Genomic DNA, 15,225 nt, shown 5'->3' on the forward strand with positions numbered 1-15,225 from the left:
GTGTCAGGGGCGGGAGATTCATGTGATTGGTTGTTGGTCGAGTTTCAGACACGCCCGCCGGCAAGCGTCAGCGCACGCCGCTGTGTGGACGGGCCGTTAGGAAGAAGGGTTGGACTTCCAAGCACATATTGTATTTAAAGCTTTTTTTGATGATTGAGCACTTTTTATTTGTAAAACTTTTCTTAACAGCATTGCATACTAAGTATTGAAATAAAATAAATTGAAAACGGTTTATTTTTTGGCAGACAACATGTTTTTTCTCTCAGTCTATCTTAAACAAATGCCAAACTTCACTGCATCTCATCAAAAGGTGTTAGTCTGTGGAGTAACTGTAATGATGCACTGAAATATTGTACAAGTCTATCTAAACTGAAAGTATTGTTTAGGAGCCAAATCATTAATGGTTATGAACAGGACCTGTAAAATCCCATTTGTTATTTCTTGTAATTGTAATTTATTTCTGATTGTTTTGTAAAAAACAAACGAATTAACAAGACAAACATGTCGCTGATGACATAATATTTTATATTATATATAGAATATATATTATTATTGTATGTTTTGTTTGACATGTTCAATAAATTGACTTAAAAAGAAGAAAAATCACAACTTCACTGAAACCATTTTAGCTGCGCGTTACGATATTGTCCACTGATTAAATAAATAATTGATATCAGTGTACAGATGGGTGCATCTCTATTATTCTCTCCTGACCCATGTCCCGCTCCATCCTCAGGTCTCAGCAGGCCTTCATGCAGAGCAGCCTGTCGCAGCCCTCCATGATGCTGTCAGGACCCTCCCTGCACAGCTATGCTGGCGTGCAGGCGCCTGATCTAGGCAAACCTCAGTCTAATCTGGCCTATCAGCAGGCCTCCTCCACCCAGCACATTCCCATTCTGTTCGAGCCGCAGCTGAACCAGCCCTCTGGCATGGGGGGCTCCCAGCTCATGGACACACACCTGCTGCAGGTAACCAGTCTGTTCCCAGAATTGATTTACCGTATTATACTGTCATATATTTTCCTCATACTGACATCTGTATTTGATTTATTTTGTGTACATCCAATCAGACTTATCTGTCTTTGGTGCAGGCTCGACAGGGAATGAGTCAGCATTCAAACATGTACTCAGGGCAAGTCCAACAGCACGGCCAGAGCAGTTACTATAGCAACGCTCAGTCGCCCAGTTCTGCAATGCAACAGGTAACCAATAAGCGAACACGGTGATAAAAACGTACATTTTAAACCTCATATGTATAGCCTATGTTGTTTACCACTCATCCACACATTGATGTTAAACTGAAAAGCAGCATGGTTTTCTCATCAATGATTTGTTGTTGTTGGTATGTAACATCTTTATCTCTCTCCAGGTGACAGTCCCTCTGTCCAGTTCCCAGCTGTCGCTGTCAAACTTTGGCTCGAGTGGAGGCCAGCCCCTCCTGGCGCTGCCTCCCACTCCCCCCCAGGCACAGCCTCCCAACATCAACAGACAGCCCCCCATCTCCCAGCCGTACCGAGGCCTCATGGGCCCGAGCCACAGCATGATGCAGCCCCCGACCAGCAAGGTAATGCAGATATATGCGACTCTGACGCTATTTAATTTTACATTTTGTAGGAATGTGGTTTTAACGTTTGTTTGCGGTGTCACCTTCCAGATGGACATGGATCTAAAACTATTTGGCAGTGGGATGGATATGAAGCCCGGAACACCTCCTATCGGCGCCAGGAGCACTACACCCACCTCCAGCCATTACAGGTACCACCCATACATTCTTATCATACCGCAAATGTGGATTAACAATTGGAACCAAAACTCGGAATGTGCAAGCCGTGCAAGGCCCTGCTACCTGTTGTGTCCTTAGTCGTACACATTTGTGCTACACAGACCAACGTCAATGTATCTGGTACTTACCCACCATGTGTGATTTCATGGTTTCCCTCTCCTCTGCCTGCAGGGCCAGCTCCACCTCTCCCAGCAGCCAGTCCAGTAAGATCAACAGCATGCTGTACCAGAAGCAGTTTCAGGCGAGCTCCGCCGGCATGAGGATGGCACAGCACTTCCCTGGCCAGTTCAACCCACAGGTAGAGCAGTCGTCATAAAGCCTGTATTTTAGTAGTGTCTATAGAATGTTCACTAGCATGGAACTCAACTGTTAACCACCAATTAATCGTCCTGTTTGTTCCTCCAGATTTTGTCTCAGCCCAACCTGGTTTCTCCTCTGGTTCGTCCTCCTCACGTTAACTCGTTTGCCGGAGGTGTCCAGCGCTCCCCTATGGGCCCTCCAATGTCATCCAATGTGGGTGGGGGTCTCATGCCCCATCCCCGACCTCAGCACCCGCAGCACCTGCAGCATCCACAGCACCCACATCACCCACAGCACCCACAGCACCCTCCCCGAGGGCCTCCTCCCCCGCCGGCTCCCAGAGGCCCACATGCCATGAATGCTGAACAGGATCTAAAGGTCTGCTTCCTTCCTTCATGTATCCGTTGATTCTGTTCTTCGTTTCATTTAAAGGGATATTTTGGATTGTCTGCAGGGGGTTGTATAGGTTTTCTTTTTTATATATAGTCAGTTCATTACATACAGTAGATGGTGGTTGGTATGCCTCCATTTTGGAGAAACAGACCGGAGTACTGGAGCCAACAGTAAACACACCAACCTTAAATAAAATGAAAATCAGTTTAAGTGTACGCTATATTTACCTTTCTGTCAGACCAATAACCAACCAAGTTAACAGCCTCCATCGACAAAAGAACCTAGCAGAACACAGGTTGCTGGTCTACCATTGCCTCGGTGATGAATTAATCTTATTGTGTGACCCAACACAATGCACAATAATGGCGCGTTTCCACTGCAGGCCTCGCTCGGCCTCGCTCGGTTTGGTTAGGCCTTATTAGGCCCGGCTCACTTTAATGCTGCGCTCCCATTACAGTTTAGGAACTGGGGTAGTTACTATAGTAACGCAGTGTAGGCGGAGCCGTGACGTCATCTTCGATGAGAGCCCCAGAAAAACAACACAGCCGTTAGCTCTTAGCACTCAGAGCTCACAGCTCTTCATGTCTGTTCAGAAACTAGACAAAAGTTAAACAAGTACAAACCACAGACTGCCTGTGTCATGGCGAATACAGTCGCTGGTTTATTTATGTCTGTATAGGCCGTTGTTGTGAGCATATACTGCGTTAGCTTAGCCAAGCTCCATTTAGAAAACACGCATTTTAAAAGGTTTTTCGCCTGCCGTCTGTCTGCAGACTTGTCAAAGCATTAATTCATGGGTTTTACTAACCGGTATCAGTATGTTGTTACTTCGGCATCATTTAGAAACGTGTATTACAATTAAATTACGGTCAAATGTGTTCATCTTGTTGTAGTTGTAGCTCCCTTGCCAGCGATTCTCTCTGTAGTTTAGCATACTCAGTCTGACTCAGCCTGGTTGTTCCTGGCCCTAGAACCACGATTTTATTGGGCCAGAAAAACTGTGAATTAGGACCCGCTAGCCGGTACTAGGCCAAGTGGAAACGCAACCAAAAACGGTCCCCGCTCGGCACGCTTAAAGCGAGCTACCCGCTGCAGTGGAAACGCGCCATAACTAAACCTTGAGAACTGATGGACCACCAACTCCCGTGTTCTGTGAGGTACAATGGCTGCTTTTGCTTATGAGTGAAGTTGCTTTGAGGAAAGAGCTGTCTGAAGGCAAGGTAAAGCAGTGAAAATTGTCTAAATATAGCATAAACTCATGTATTTTATATTATTTTCAGATGTTTTGCTGCTGCCCCTCCAAAGCAGTACGTCATTTAGCTTCTCTGCCAGTAATCCCTTCTCCAGACTAGGGCATGCCAACCAAGTACCTCGTACAACACAAAATGAGACAATCCCAACTATCCTATTTTAACAGACTAGTCTTTGTCCTCAGTGTTGGGTGAGTTTGCTGATTTGATTTTTGCCCTCACTCTCCAGGCGAAGCAGCGGGCTGAGGTGCTCCAGGCCACTCATAAGTTCTTCTCCGAGCAGCAGCAAGTCAAGCCCCCGCAGGTCAGCAAAGTGTCTCGGATTGATCAGGGGGGGAAACCCCTGCTCGAGACCTCTTCCCCGAACCACCAGGCAGTAGTCGACCGCCCCGAATCTGACAAACCCCCCATTTCCACGGCCAAGCCCATTCGGACTGGCCCCATAAAGCCGCAGGCCATCAAACCAGAGGATGGCAAGTAGAGAGCTGCAGAACCTCTTCAGATGACAATATGAATGGATGGAAGAGAGAATCTAGCCCCATGCACTCAGTCACCACCTCATATCAGCTCCGGGGGACAGTGTGTGGGGGAGGAGGAGGAGTCCATGGTAGTGGTTACTGAGGAGGCACTGTCCTGCGAATACATAATCCTCTTCTTTCTTCTCCTATCCTGTCCCACTGTAGGTGGCGGCATTTGAGTTGGATTCTTCCATCCTTTTTAGATGACGATAAAATGGCTACAGAAGTTGTTCCATAGAAATCTACTGAGACGGTAGAAAAGAGGAGGGTTGGAAAGAGAAATTTGAAATGAGATTTGCTGCTGAGTTTGCCATTTTTTTTTTTATAGCTCTTGATTTGTTTTTGTTTGTTTCCCCAATAGGATCAAGCATATTGTAGGAGAAACCTGTTTTTGTTAAAGAAAGAAAGTTTTGTTTTTGTAGTCAAAACCATCTGTTTCAGGAGATGTCATTTAGCGGTGCACACTTTTTGTTGCCCAATATCCCATCATAATTAATCAAGTGATCTGTGCACGTGTAAATGGCCCTCAATACTACACGCACACACTCACTAACGGTTTCATCCACGGTTACCGATAAGAGGATTTCTCGTCTTTTTGTTATGCCAGAATTGAAATGTGAAAATTACAGCAGTTGATGGAAATTAATGATTGATTTGTTGATAAGTCTGCCTGTGAGCCTGCGCTCCTGCCTTCTGCTCTCATCTCCTTGCCTGAGAACCACTGATGTGTGTCAGGTATGTGTTTGTGCTTTAAACGGGGAACGCTCGTAGCTGGACTCTCCTGTTTATTTAGCCAAAGGTTAAAAAGAGAGAGATGACGTCACAGCCTTTTTGGGATTGCTGTTGCCGTGGCTGCAGAGTTTTGATTTAACTCACGGGATTACATGGCTAATGTATGATCACTACATACAGCTGTTCCAGATTAGGAGCTATTGTCACACACCCTTTCACTGCTTCCTCCTATCTTTGCTGTCACACAAACACACACCTATACACACTTCACTATAAAACACCCAGGCCTGCTGCTATTGACGGATTTCAGTGCCCTTAGCTAGACAATAGCAGGATAGGGCTTTTTAGAGGAAACAAAAGAAAAGGTAAGGAGTTGAAACAGTAGAAAACTTCAAGCGTTTGTATGTCAACCTTCACTAAGAGGGGGACATTAACAGGACAGAAAAGGAGGGAAAAAAAATATTAAATGGCCTACAATTCAGAGATGTTTGGGCAGAAGGACACGTATTGTTTTGTTGTCTTTACTGAAAAAGAGCAATCAGTGCTATTTTCTGTCTCTGCCTCACCTCCTCTGGCTGTCCACCCACAATGCTTTCATCTCGGGGTTGTGGTGACAAGGGTCCTTCAGAACTGTACAGTAGTATGCACCCTGAGGTGGGGAGGGGTCTGCCTCACCTCCACCCTAGCTGGGGGAAGAGTCCTTCTTTGGAGGATGGATGAGGGAGGGAGGGTGGGTAACGATATTTTTTTCCTCTGTTTTATTTTTTTTGTTGAACTTGTACAGGGGTTTCATCGCTGTATTAAAATATGTACGGTCTTATTTACATTCTCTTGGTTTGGTTACAGAAACTAATAAAAATAATATACTGTTGAGATGTTTTTCACTGACGCCTGGTTTGTTCTTGAAGTCACCTTCCACTGTTTATTTCCACTAGGTGTCACTACAATCCTACCAATTTAAATGAGGAAAATCTATGAATGCAATATACAGTTATTAAATAATGCTATATAGATACGTTGCTAGTCATAAATAAGAAAACGGGTTGCATTGCAAGGTTTTAACTGTTCATCTATCTGCAGTTTGTCAATTAAAGGCTGCAAGCCATCTGGTCTACAATACAGAAATGTGCGAACTTGATATAGGCTTGATTAAGTAGATGCATGTATTAATGTCCTATTAACATTTATATAGCTTCAAATGACTTTTGTCTTAAAGATTAGTGTTTACTATGTTTTTAATGGCTTGACTTCATGAGTCAACAGCAAGAGTGGCTTATCACCGCCTGGCTACAGCAATGAATTACCTAAAACTGATTAATAAAGCTTTAGTTTGTAGTTCTGTTAGAGCCACATACCAACAAACGCTAACTTTTCACAAGCCAAGAAAAACAACCCAATATGAGGCTGTATGGATCGGTTTGTGTTGTGAAAATCCAGTCAGTAATACTTTCTTTGTCTTTAATAAAAAGAGATTAAAGACCGTTTTTGACCACTAGATCTGAGGATGGTCTTTATTTGCACCAACTAGTGATGTATATTAAGGTTATTGCTTACTACTACTTGATAAAGTGGTACAAATAATTATCTGAGGTATACAGTCAATAACCACATAAACCTTAGTACTTTAGGACATTTAATTCATGATGATTTTCAACACAAGTCATTATGTTGACTACATTGTACACGTACATGCAATATTCAGTACATGCTAAGTGAGGAAGCAGTTTAATGTAAAGATGTAGAATGGTGAAACACTTCAAGCCAGGTAAAAACGGAGTTTATAAACTATGCATTAATTATCAAGTCCTCAAATATATATAGCTTATCAAGAAAACAACAAAAATAATACATCTGAATTAAAGGCGGTACAAAAATAATTCCTCTAAAAACATAAGTGTGGGCCGTGCCACAGCAAAAGCCCACCTGGGGGGTTCCTCAAACGTCTCCATTTTTGTTAGTGTCTTCTACACGTTGATACAGATGGTGTTGGTTTTATACTGTAACTACTACTACCAGATACACAATTATGCTCTAAAACTGAGTCTTTGAAGCAGGAACAGGTTAGCAAGTGTCACTTTTTATCTTATTCGGTCACTCCTGGCGGCCCAGCCTCAGGTCGTAGGACACCATGTGGAAGTTGTCCCAGGCAAACAGCTTCCTCTGAGCCAGGTTATAGTCGATCATGCTGTTGTAGCGGTACTTGTTCTTGAATGGGATGGCCACGGACTTCCCCTGGCTGGTTCTTGTGTCATAAATGTGGTTGATGATGGTGTCGGGGGACGTGTAGCTGGCCACGGTGTACAACTTCCCACAGATGATGAAGGAGTTAGCCACCGAGTTCTTCCTGATGTTGGTCTCCCAGCTCCTCTTCACCTCCAGACTGTTTGGGTCCAGCTGTGAGATCACGATGGCTCCTTTGGCCTTGCTGCTGGAGTACACGGCCCACAGACCCTGCTGGTCCACAGACAGGTCGATGTCCGTGTACCCGCCCCAGGAGTAGGGGAACTGTCCGTGGAAGCCGGCGTGGGGGAGTTCCCGGCGGGCTGCGATGCTCTCGGAGGCCAGGTCGAAGCGGATCAGGGAACGACTGCGACGTCTCTGATAGTACAGAGAGCCTCGGTACAGAGTGGAGCCAGTGCTCTCCACCAGCTCGGGCAACAGCAGCACCTGTCGTGGGAAAACATTAAGATACAATGTCATACACGTGACCCGTTTATCCAGAGCGACTTAAATACACTTCAATGGCAAAGAGCATTTGTAGGGTTACATATGATGCCCAAGGACACTTTGACATGTTGCCTTTGGGGCTACGGATCAAACCACTGACAATTGGATTGGTACATGCCCATTTAACCCTATGCCACCTCCTCCTCCCCAACAGGAAGTTATAACTAGGAATTAACTTCATTTTGAACATTTATGTGACACCAACCTTGGACGGAAAGCCTTTAGTGAGTTGTTCCATGTCTTCATATCCATACAGCTGCCTGACATCAGAGCCTATGGTGTCGATGCGCCAGATCATGTTGGGTCCGTACGGGGAGACCGCCTCAGGGTCCTGCATCCAAACTCCATATTTACCTGCTATGGTGTCGGCCTTCCTGTGAGTGACCGGCTCACCTACTGAGACCACATCCCCACAACCTGTAGGCAGGAAGATAAGATAAGAAGAATTGATAAACTATGTGTAATATGCGAACAAAACTCTAACTCTAGTTGACATAATCAAAAAGATTTAAGATCTTGTTTCCCCTTCACTAATGTTTCTTGTGGCAGTGCTCGTTGTTGTTGAGATTTTAGGACTTTGACTTCTATTTAGGAGTCCCGGAGATGACTGGTTAAGGTTAGGTCTAGGGTTGGGGAAATCAATTGATCAGAAACATTACGATTGGGTTTCTTGAAAAACATCCTCAAATAAAAGATTTTTGTTCAACTTAAGGTGACTTCAGGACACACAAGTCACATGGTAGGTCACGTGTAACACATTAAAGGGGATCTACATGTAAGTTGCAGTGGAACAAAGGGCGTCATCTGAGAGCTGTTCAGGGGTAAAATTAGGTTGTTTCTCATCATGGAGGCAGACAGCAAGCCGAGAGATGCTGCCTGACATCTCCCTTAGCCTCAGCTTTGTCCGAGTCACACCCAACAGAGCAGCAACTGGGCTACAACTCATCCTGGGTGGGATCTCTGTGGTGGGAAAACGATAAGGCCGGCTGTATTTACCACTTCCTAAAATACACCCTCGCTCTCAGGTCCAGGGCGTAGAACCGAATTAAGGGTTAGAAAGGAATATGTTTTATAAATACACACATTGCCATGTAGCTTCTGTGAATCTGTCTGCGTCAGAGATGATATGACTTTACGTGGTTACTGCATGTATATTTTCCATGATCTCCAAAACAATCAAGCACAAGCAAGGGTGTGGTTTTGGGAGGGGAGAAGTATCAACGGTGTGTGTGTGTGTGTGTGTGTGTGTGTGTGTGTGTGTGTGTGTGTGTGTGTGTGTGTGTGTGTGTGTGTGTGTGTGTGTGTGTGTGTGTGTGTGTGTGTGTGTGTGTGTGTGTGTGTGTGTGTGTGTGTGTGTGTGTATGACAAGATAACCATGAATCACGACCTCTGGATTGGCAGGACTCTGGTATTCTCACCCCAAATGCTGCAGTATTAATAGCAGTATTTGCTTTGAAGCTGTCAGCAGGGGGGGATAAGTGTCATGTTTGCCAGGTCAGATAGACATAGGGGGAGAAGGGGAAGGGGTTGGTTTAGCTGCCAGCTCTGGATTTATATATACTTGGATGTTTGTAAGTTTCAGCTTTTAAATATATTTTTCAGGATCTTTACAGGCAGCCTTTGGGACTTCATGAAACTTCTCCGAAACACAGATTTGTTCCAGACGGTGCCTTGTAAAAAAAAAGGTCATATTTTTTTATATATTTCCCTACTCATAAAACATTTGCAAATATTTCTTTATTCTTTACGTCCTCTCAGGCTAGTTGCAGACTTTCCCTGCATTTTGCATTAAAGCGGGTGCTAGTGGAGCCCTCAGCACCCCCCCCCCCCCCCCCCTCTTCCCGCGTCCATGGTGCTCAGGCTGAGTTTCGCAATGTCTCGCTGTCTCACAGACCCCACGCAGCAACACCAGTAATATATCTCACACTGTCCACTCCTCACAGCAGCGAGCCGCGCAACGTCCCGCCAACACGGCACCCAGACCCCACGCAGCATTCTCATCTGTTTGTCATTACTGGTGTCATTTTCTGGTTGCTAACGCCATTGTAACACATAATCACTGATGTTCCGCTGTAACGGTGGTGGACTCACCGTTACATCATGGTTGGTGATTTAACATAACATGGGCTAAAACATAATTCGAAACCAATCACAATGGTCTGTTAGGTAGAAATAAGCAAGAATATGTCAAACAGAGACCTGTATTTTCCTCAGATCCATCTGGAGCAGGGACCTCCGTCACTTCAGCCTTCAGCTCCTGGAAACCTTGAGGTCCAGTCTGCCACGCTGAGTCTGAAAAGAAGAGATGGAGACATTACACTGAATAAGAAACAGAAAGCTGGAGGAGATTCAGCAGAAAACATGTCCCACCTCTCAAGCTGCTGCTGTCCCCCTGCCTGTTGGGGCTGGCTATCAGGTGAGACGGCCTGGAACCTGTACACACACATGTAAGCGAGTTTAGGGAATACTGTGGCACATTTAACATGCAGCGTATAATAGTTCAGAGAGTGTTTGTGTACCCAAACGTGGCTATGGCACTACCGACAGCACGGAATGTGACAGCAGGAAACAAACACCGACTGAACGGATTCCCAGCTGCTCTGGAGTCAGGCAGTCGGTAGTTTGGCCGACCATAACACACACACATCCGACACCCATCCCTTCCCAGTACTGTCAACTTCACGTCCGCAAAACTTCAAACTTCCTCCTCTGTTTCACTGTCAGATATCCGGCTTCTTCTCGTCTCCTTTATCTGTTTCGACTCTTGTTTCTACCCATTCGCCCTTAACACTGTCCTTGTTTTCCCATTTGGTTCCTTCATGAAACAATTACGAAAGGTAATCAATGTCAAACAATGTCAGTAAACTGTTTACTCCTCACGGCTTGAATATACACATTTGGTCATGTTTACAACAAGAACAATTACTTTTTCAAATGATTCGCCATGAGAATATATATATATATATATATATATATAAAGTGCGTGAGTGTACCTGCATCCATGGGTGTTTGTTTGTGTGTGAACATGTGCCTGCTCTGCTCTTGCACGTGTAGTGTTGTCCAGTGTTTCCGGGCCCATAATGATCTTTAATGGTGCCGAGAACTTAAAGCACTAGCATCTGGAAGCTGATTCATTGTGTTGATGATGAGGAGCGGGAAGCTGGTAATGGGGCAGATGGCGAGTGACATGGGAAAGTTTCGCCATTAAAGGGTTGAGTTCACAGGACACAGCTATTCATCATCATCACAGGTAAACACACACATGCTCTTGCTGTCTTTTCCCCGGGGTGTTTGGGTGTGTGAGCCATATGTTCACTTTGTTCCTGCCTCTTTGTTTGGGATGTCACTGAGCAGTATACCCTAAACCCAAAGACCAACACACTTCATTTCCCAGAGGAGCCTCCGCCAGAGGAGCCAGCGGATAATTAACCTCTGCTTTCAGAGGTCAGTGGAGCTCTTGTTTGGGTCCAGTCATCGAAAAAAGTTCCCCTAAGCCTTCATTTAATATTGTTGTCAGGAACATAATTATTTCCCCTGTATTCATATTTGTGAATTGTAAAATCAACCAGAAAAAACCCTAAACATTCACATTTTAATCAAAAGTCCAGCCATTTAGTCACTGCATGATATTTACGACTGCAGTTTTCTTCTGGCTGAACATCCTGGAAAATAAAACGTCTGAACGACATGGTGAAATTAACTTTTTTTGGCAATTGGTTTAACTCAAGTAAACTGCACATAGGCTCTTCTCTGTGACTGATACAACCTGAAACAAAAGTAAGTGTGGCCCCTAAGATGGCTGGTCTCGAATTTTGCACATTTTGCCATAACACCAACTTTCTTTTGAGTAATGTTGAAAGTCGGCTCACACCTTGCATGAGTTCTGCTTTGAGGTCTTTGTTTTAAAAGCATGTTTCCACTTTCAGCGCACTGCCCCGCTGAACTGTGATGGTCCATTTTTCAATCAAATAACATTATAATTTATCAGCTCATATATTTTGAGAGGTAATCATAACCACTGCTTGAGTTATAAGCTTGTCAGGAGTTTTATCTCAACGTTTGCTTTTATCTCCTCTCCTATGTCGTCCTCTCGCTGCGATCTGTTCCACATCTGCCTCCCACCCTGAGGGGCCCTCTCTGTGTATTTCAGTCCACAGGTGCGAACATGAGGAGCTAAACAGATAACCTGGAGTAAGTTAGCTCTCCTGATGCGGGGGAGAGGAGAAGGTCCGGTGAATGTGAGGATGGCAAGAAAGGATTTACTGCCTCTGGCAATCACGGATTTACGAGCCATACTCCAGAGCCAAGAGGGCAAACAGAGCGATGGCTTAACTCAGAACAGAAAGGGGGGGGTGGTGGGTGAAAAGACGAGCACAGAGACTAATTAGATGCATGTTTGGCCACTGCAAACACACAGAATGCCCGAGCTTAACCTCTCTGGCTGAACAATAAGTTCCTGGATCAGTGCAGCCCTCTAAGCCCTGGAGGTAAGTGTTCTTGGCCTTAAGCCCTCCAGCCCTGACCCACCAGGCGTCATCAAAAGCCCCGAGGTGAGACCTTGGCAAAGAACCACCACTTCCTCAGCGTGCATCACATTTCAGCCCCCTACCCCACCTCGCTTCCAATCAGGCTATTCACGCCCTGTTTGTCATGCAGAGGGAACCACCAGCCATAAAGAAAGCAGGATCATAAATACTTAAATGACCCTCTCTGGCCTGCCACCATCGGCCCTAAATGCAGGCAGGTGTCGTGTGTCTCTGCAGACTTATGGGGCAACCAAAACATTATTCACACACACATAATATGTATTATGCAATATTATCGGATGTATGTCCCCTGCTGTCTTTGGGGGTGTTCATTACAGTATATGGTGTCAGAAGGAACCTGAGACTTCTATGAATACTTTTTATATGAACATATATATATAACTATTTATTATATTTATTTGATCTACCTTTGTTCACTTCTATTCAGTTTTTGTATTCGTTTTTTCCCCGCTCTATGTCTATTTCTGAGAAAAATTCCCTGTGTATTAACAGAGCCAATAAAGCCCATAATTAATCAGCTTTATCTCTGTTGCTGCGTGCAGTGTAAAGAAACAGACACACACATGTGACTGTGAAATGCACTTAGTGTGGCTCTGCATGTACAAACATAGATATTATGTTAAGTGTCATCATTTCTCATATAAGCCAAACAAATATATAATTGAACAGGAAGACAACCTGGCCGCAAACAATTTGATTATCCCCTTTGCAGGATGATATGGGGAGATTTAAATAAAAAAAAAGATCTGTGCATAGTTTTCCAAAAATAATTCCTAACATAAGTTTGTCTTCTGAAGTAAAAATATGTCTTCTATTTATAAATGCCATTAAGATTTGCACATTTTCTGAATAGCTCATTTGTGTGGTGATTCAGAGCGTATCTCTTACCCCCAGCAGGTCTTGTCAGGCCACTGTCCTGCAGCGGGGGGCTCGGCGGCACCGCGGGGGTCTGCAGGGGACACGGTTTGTTCCTCAGCCTCTCCGCCTCCCTCCTCATCTCCTCCATCCTGCGCTGAAGCCCCTCCAACTCCTGCTCCAGACGCTCCTTCTCCCCCTGCAGCAGGTTCCTCTCCCCCGTGACCCGGTTCAGTGATTGATGAAGCTCAGTCTGATCCCTGGCTGTGGCCCCCTGTGGACCCCCTGTGTCCCCTCCAGTCAGCCGGGACACCAGCACCTCCAGCAGGCTTAGTCTAGCCTTCAGGCCCTCCACCTCGGGGCCTCCGGTCTGGGGGCAGCTGGCCTCGGTGGGGCTGGGAACACTGAAGGTGTACTGGCATCGTCCGCTGCGGTCGTCCCCCCTCCACAGAGCAGCTCGGTCCTGGGCGTCCCCTCGCAGCAGAAGACCAGATGTACACAACAAGAGAAGGACCAACATACTGGAGACTTCCTCAGATAGGTCAGAAAGTTAAATTCTCTTTTGAAGAAACACTTTCCTTCCTTCTTCAAGTCTTGTTTTATTTGTCAGCTCCCAAATGGATTTCTTCTTTAATCACTGCCAATTTCCTGCTGAGGAGTTTCTCTCCTATTTTATCTCACTCTTTGCTCAGGTGTCTCTTCTTCTTATGCCCTCCCCTCTCCCTCTGGTTCTCCTCAGTGGACAGGTCTGTAACTCTGAGCTCTTGTGAACAGCTCACAGATATTTATACAATCTGGAGGGGAAGTAAAGAGGGGAAGAGAGGAGAGGTGAAAGGGAGGGAGGGGAGGGAGAGAGAGAAAACTGTGAGGAAGGGGGGGTCAGAGGCAAAAGGGGGAGGGAGGAAAACAGAGAAAGTAATGGGATGCTGGTTGTTTTGGGCACAAACACATTCAATTTGTACACACATTTCAGTGTCTGTGTTTCTGCAAAAGCAATTTTTTGGATTTAAGGGTCAACCATAACACTCTGTCCTTTAAATTTGAGTAATTAATTTATCCCCCCAAATGTCATTTATCAGAAACATCCCCTGATAATGAGATGCAGTGCCATGTGTCAGTCCCGAGGGGATTTGGCTACATTTTGGCCTCAGCATGGCTGTGAGAGTTGCACCTCATTGGATACAATTACCTCCTGAGGAGGGGCCGGTGTCCCCTTTCATGTTGGTAGGGGGCCAGGACGTGACGCAAGCAGCCAATAAGGACTGTCATTAGGAAGGGTTGAAGTTACAGATCAATCGATGACCGGATACATGACCCTGACCCCGACATAGTCCCTTCGGCTGAGCTTGGATTTGTTGTGGACATTATGTGTGTGTTCATGCTGCAGACTCCACTCACTCCAGATTTATAAAGTTGATATTTAATACAACATGAGTGAGCTGCTGGGGACGATTCCTCCCAAGAGCTCACTTCCTGTCACTTGATTTGACGCAGTCTGCCTTTTGTCCCGCCACTCTCGTCTTTTTGCTTTAACACAATATCACAGACACGTTGAACTGCTGCCTGCGAGGCTCACTTCTGCAGTCATGTAATAGGGAAGATGAACTCTTGTTTATTTTCAGAGAGGCAGTATGAAAAGATTTGGATGTGAGACCAGTGGCGGTTCTAGACCAATTTGACTGGGGGGGCCACTGGGGGGCCAGTTATTTTCTGAGGGGGGCACAATAAATGCAGGACGAAAAAGAGAACTAGATAGTATGAAGTAATTGCGCATAAGAAAACAATGCAATACAGTTATTGGTATTTGTTTCAGTACACTTATTTATTTCAGATAGATCTTATAGTTATTACTGTTAGCTTCAGCTTAAGTTATAGTGCAATGTTTGCACTCACACCATATTTATATAAAAATAAAGGCAATGAACAGTTACATCTCTACTTTACATAAGGGTGTCTGCACAATCTCACATTACAGCAACAAAATCCTGTGGTTTTTGGCAAAGCGAGTACCAGAAAATCATTGTTAGGGGGGCCACAGGGGGCCTGGCCCCCCTAGAACCGCCCCTGCGTGAGATAGTTGCAGAGTTGCACGCGATGAGGCAGGTGTGCACAATTCTCGCC

General features: G+C 45.2%; 2 protein-coding genes across 6 annotated transcripts in view; one reads left to right on the forward strand and one right to left on the reverse strand.

Annotated features, from left to right (window-relative positions):
* prrc2c (proline-rich coiled-coil 2C) overlaps positions 1 to 5,846 on the forward strand; it is a 35,075-nt gene extending 29,229 nt beyond the window's left edge. For 3 of the 5 annotated variants that reach the window (XM_071202854.1, XM_071202856.1, XM_071202855.1), the window contains exons 28-34: positions 737 to 968; positions 1,070 to 1,201; positions 1,369 to 1,563; positions 1,654 to 1,754; positions 1,954 to 2,080; positions 2,188 to 2,460; positions 3,955 to 5,846. In XM_071202854.1, coding sequence (XP_071058955.1) covers positions 737 to 968; positions 1,070 to 1,201; positions 1,369 to 1,563; positions 1,654 to 1,754; positions 1,954 to 2,080; positions 2,188 to 2,460; positions 3,955 to 4,206 — 1,312 coding nt within the window. In that variant the 3' untranslated portion in view covers positions 4,207 to 5,846. The remainder of the gene's footprint in view (positions 1 to 736; positions 969 to 1,069; positions 1,202 to 1,368; positions 1,564 to 1,653; positions 1,755 to 1,953; positions 2,081 to 2,187; positions 2,461 to 3,954) is intronic. The other 2 variants (XM_071202857.1, XM_071202858.1) reach the window with 1 other exon arrangement.
* A 745-nt stretch (positions 5,847 to 6,591) lies between these two features.
* On the reverse strand, positions 6,592 to 13,869 carry myoc (myocilin). Its single transcript, XM_034082015.2, has 5 exons — positions 13,138 to 13,869; positions 10,073 to 10,135; positions 9,902 to 9,994; positions 7,908 to 8,119; positions 6,592 to 7,642 (listed from the first exon to the last, which is right to left on the reverse strand). The coding sequence occupies exons 1-5, from the start codon at positions 13,622 to 13,624 to the stop codon at positions 7,067 to 7,069; spliced, it is 1,431 nt and encodes a 476-aa protein (XP_033937906.1). The 5' UTR covers positions 13,625 to 13,869; the 3' UTR covers positions 6,592 to 7,066.
* Between the last annotated feature and the right edge of the window lie 1,356 nt (positions 13,870 to 15,225).

Source organism: Pseudochaenichthys georgianus, chromosome 4 (assembly GCF_902827115.2).
Source record: "Pseudochaenichthys georgianus chromosome 4, fPseGeo1.2, whole genome shotgun sequence".
NCBI classification, from domain to species: domain Eukaryota; kingdom Metazoa; phylum Chordata; class Actinopteri; order Perciformes; family Channichthyidae; genus Pseudochaenichthys; species Pseudochaenichthys georgianus.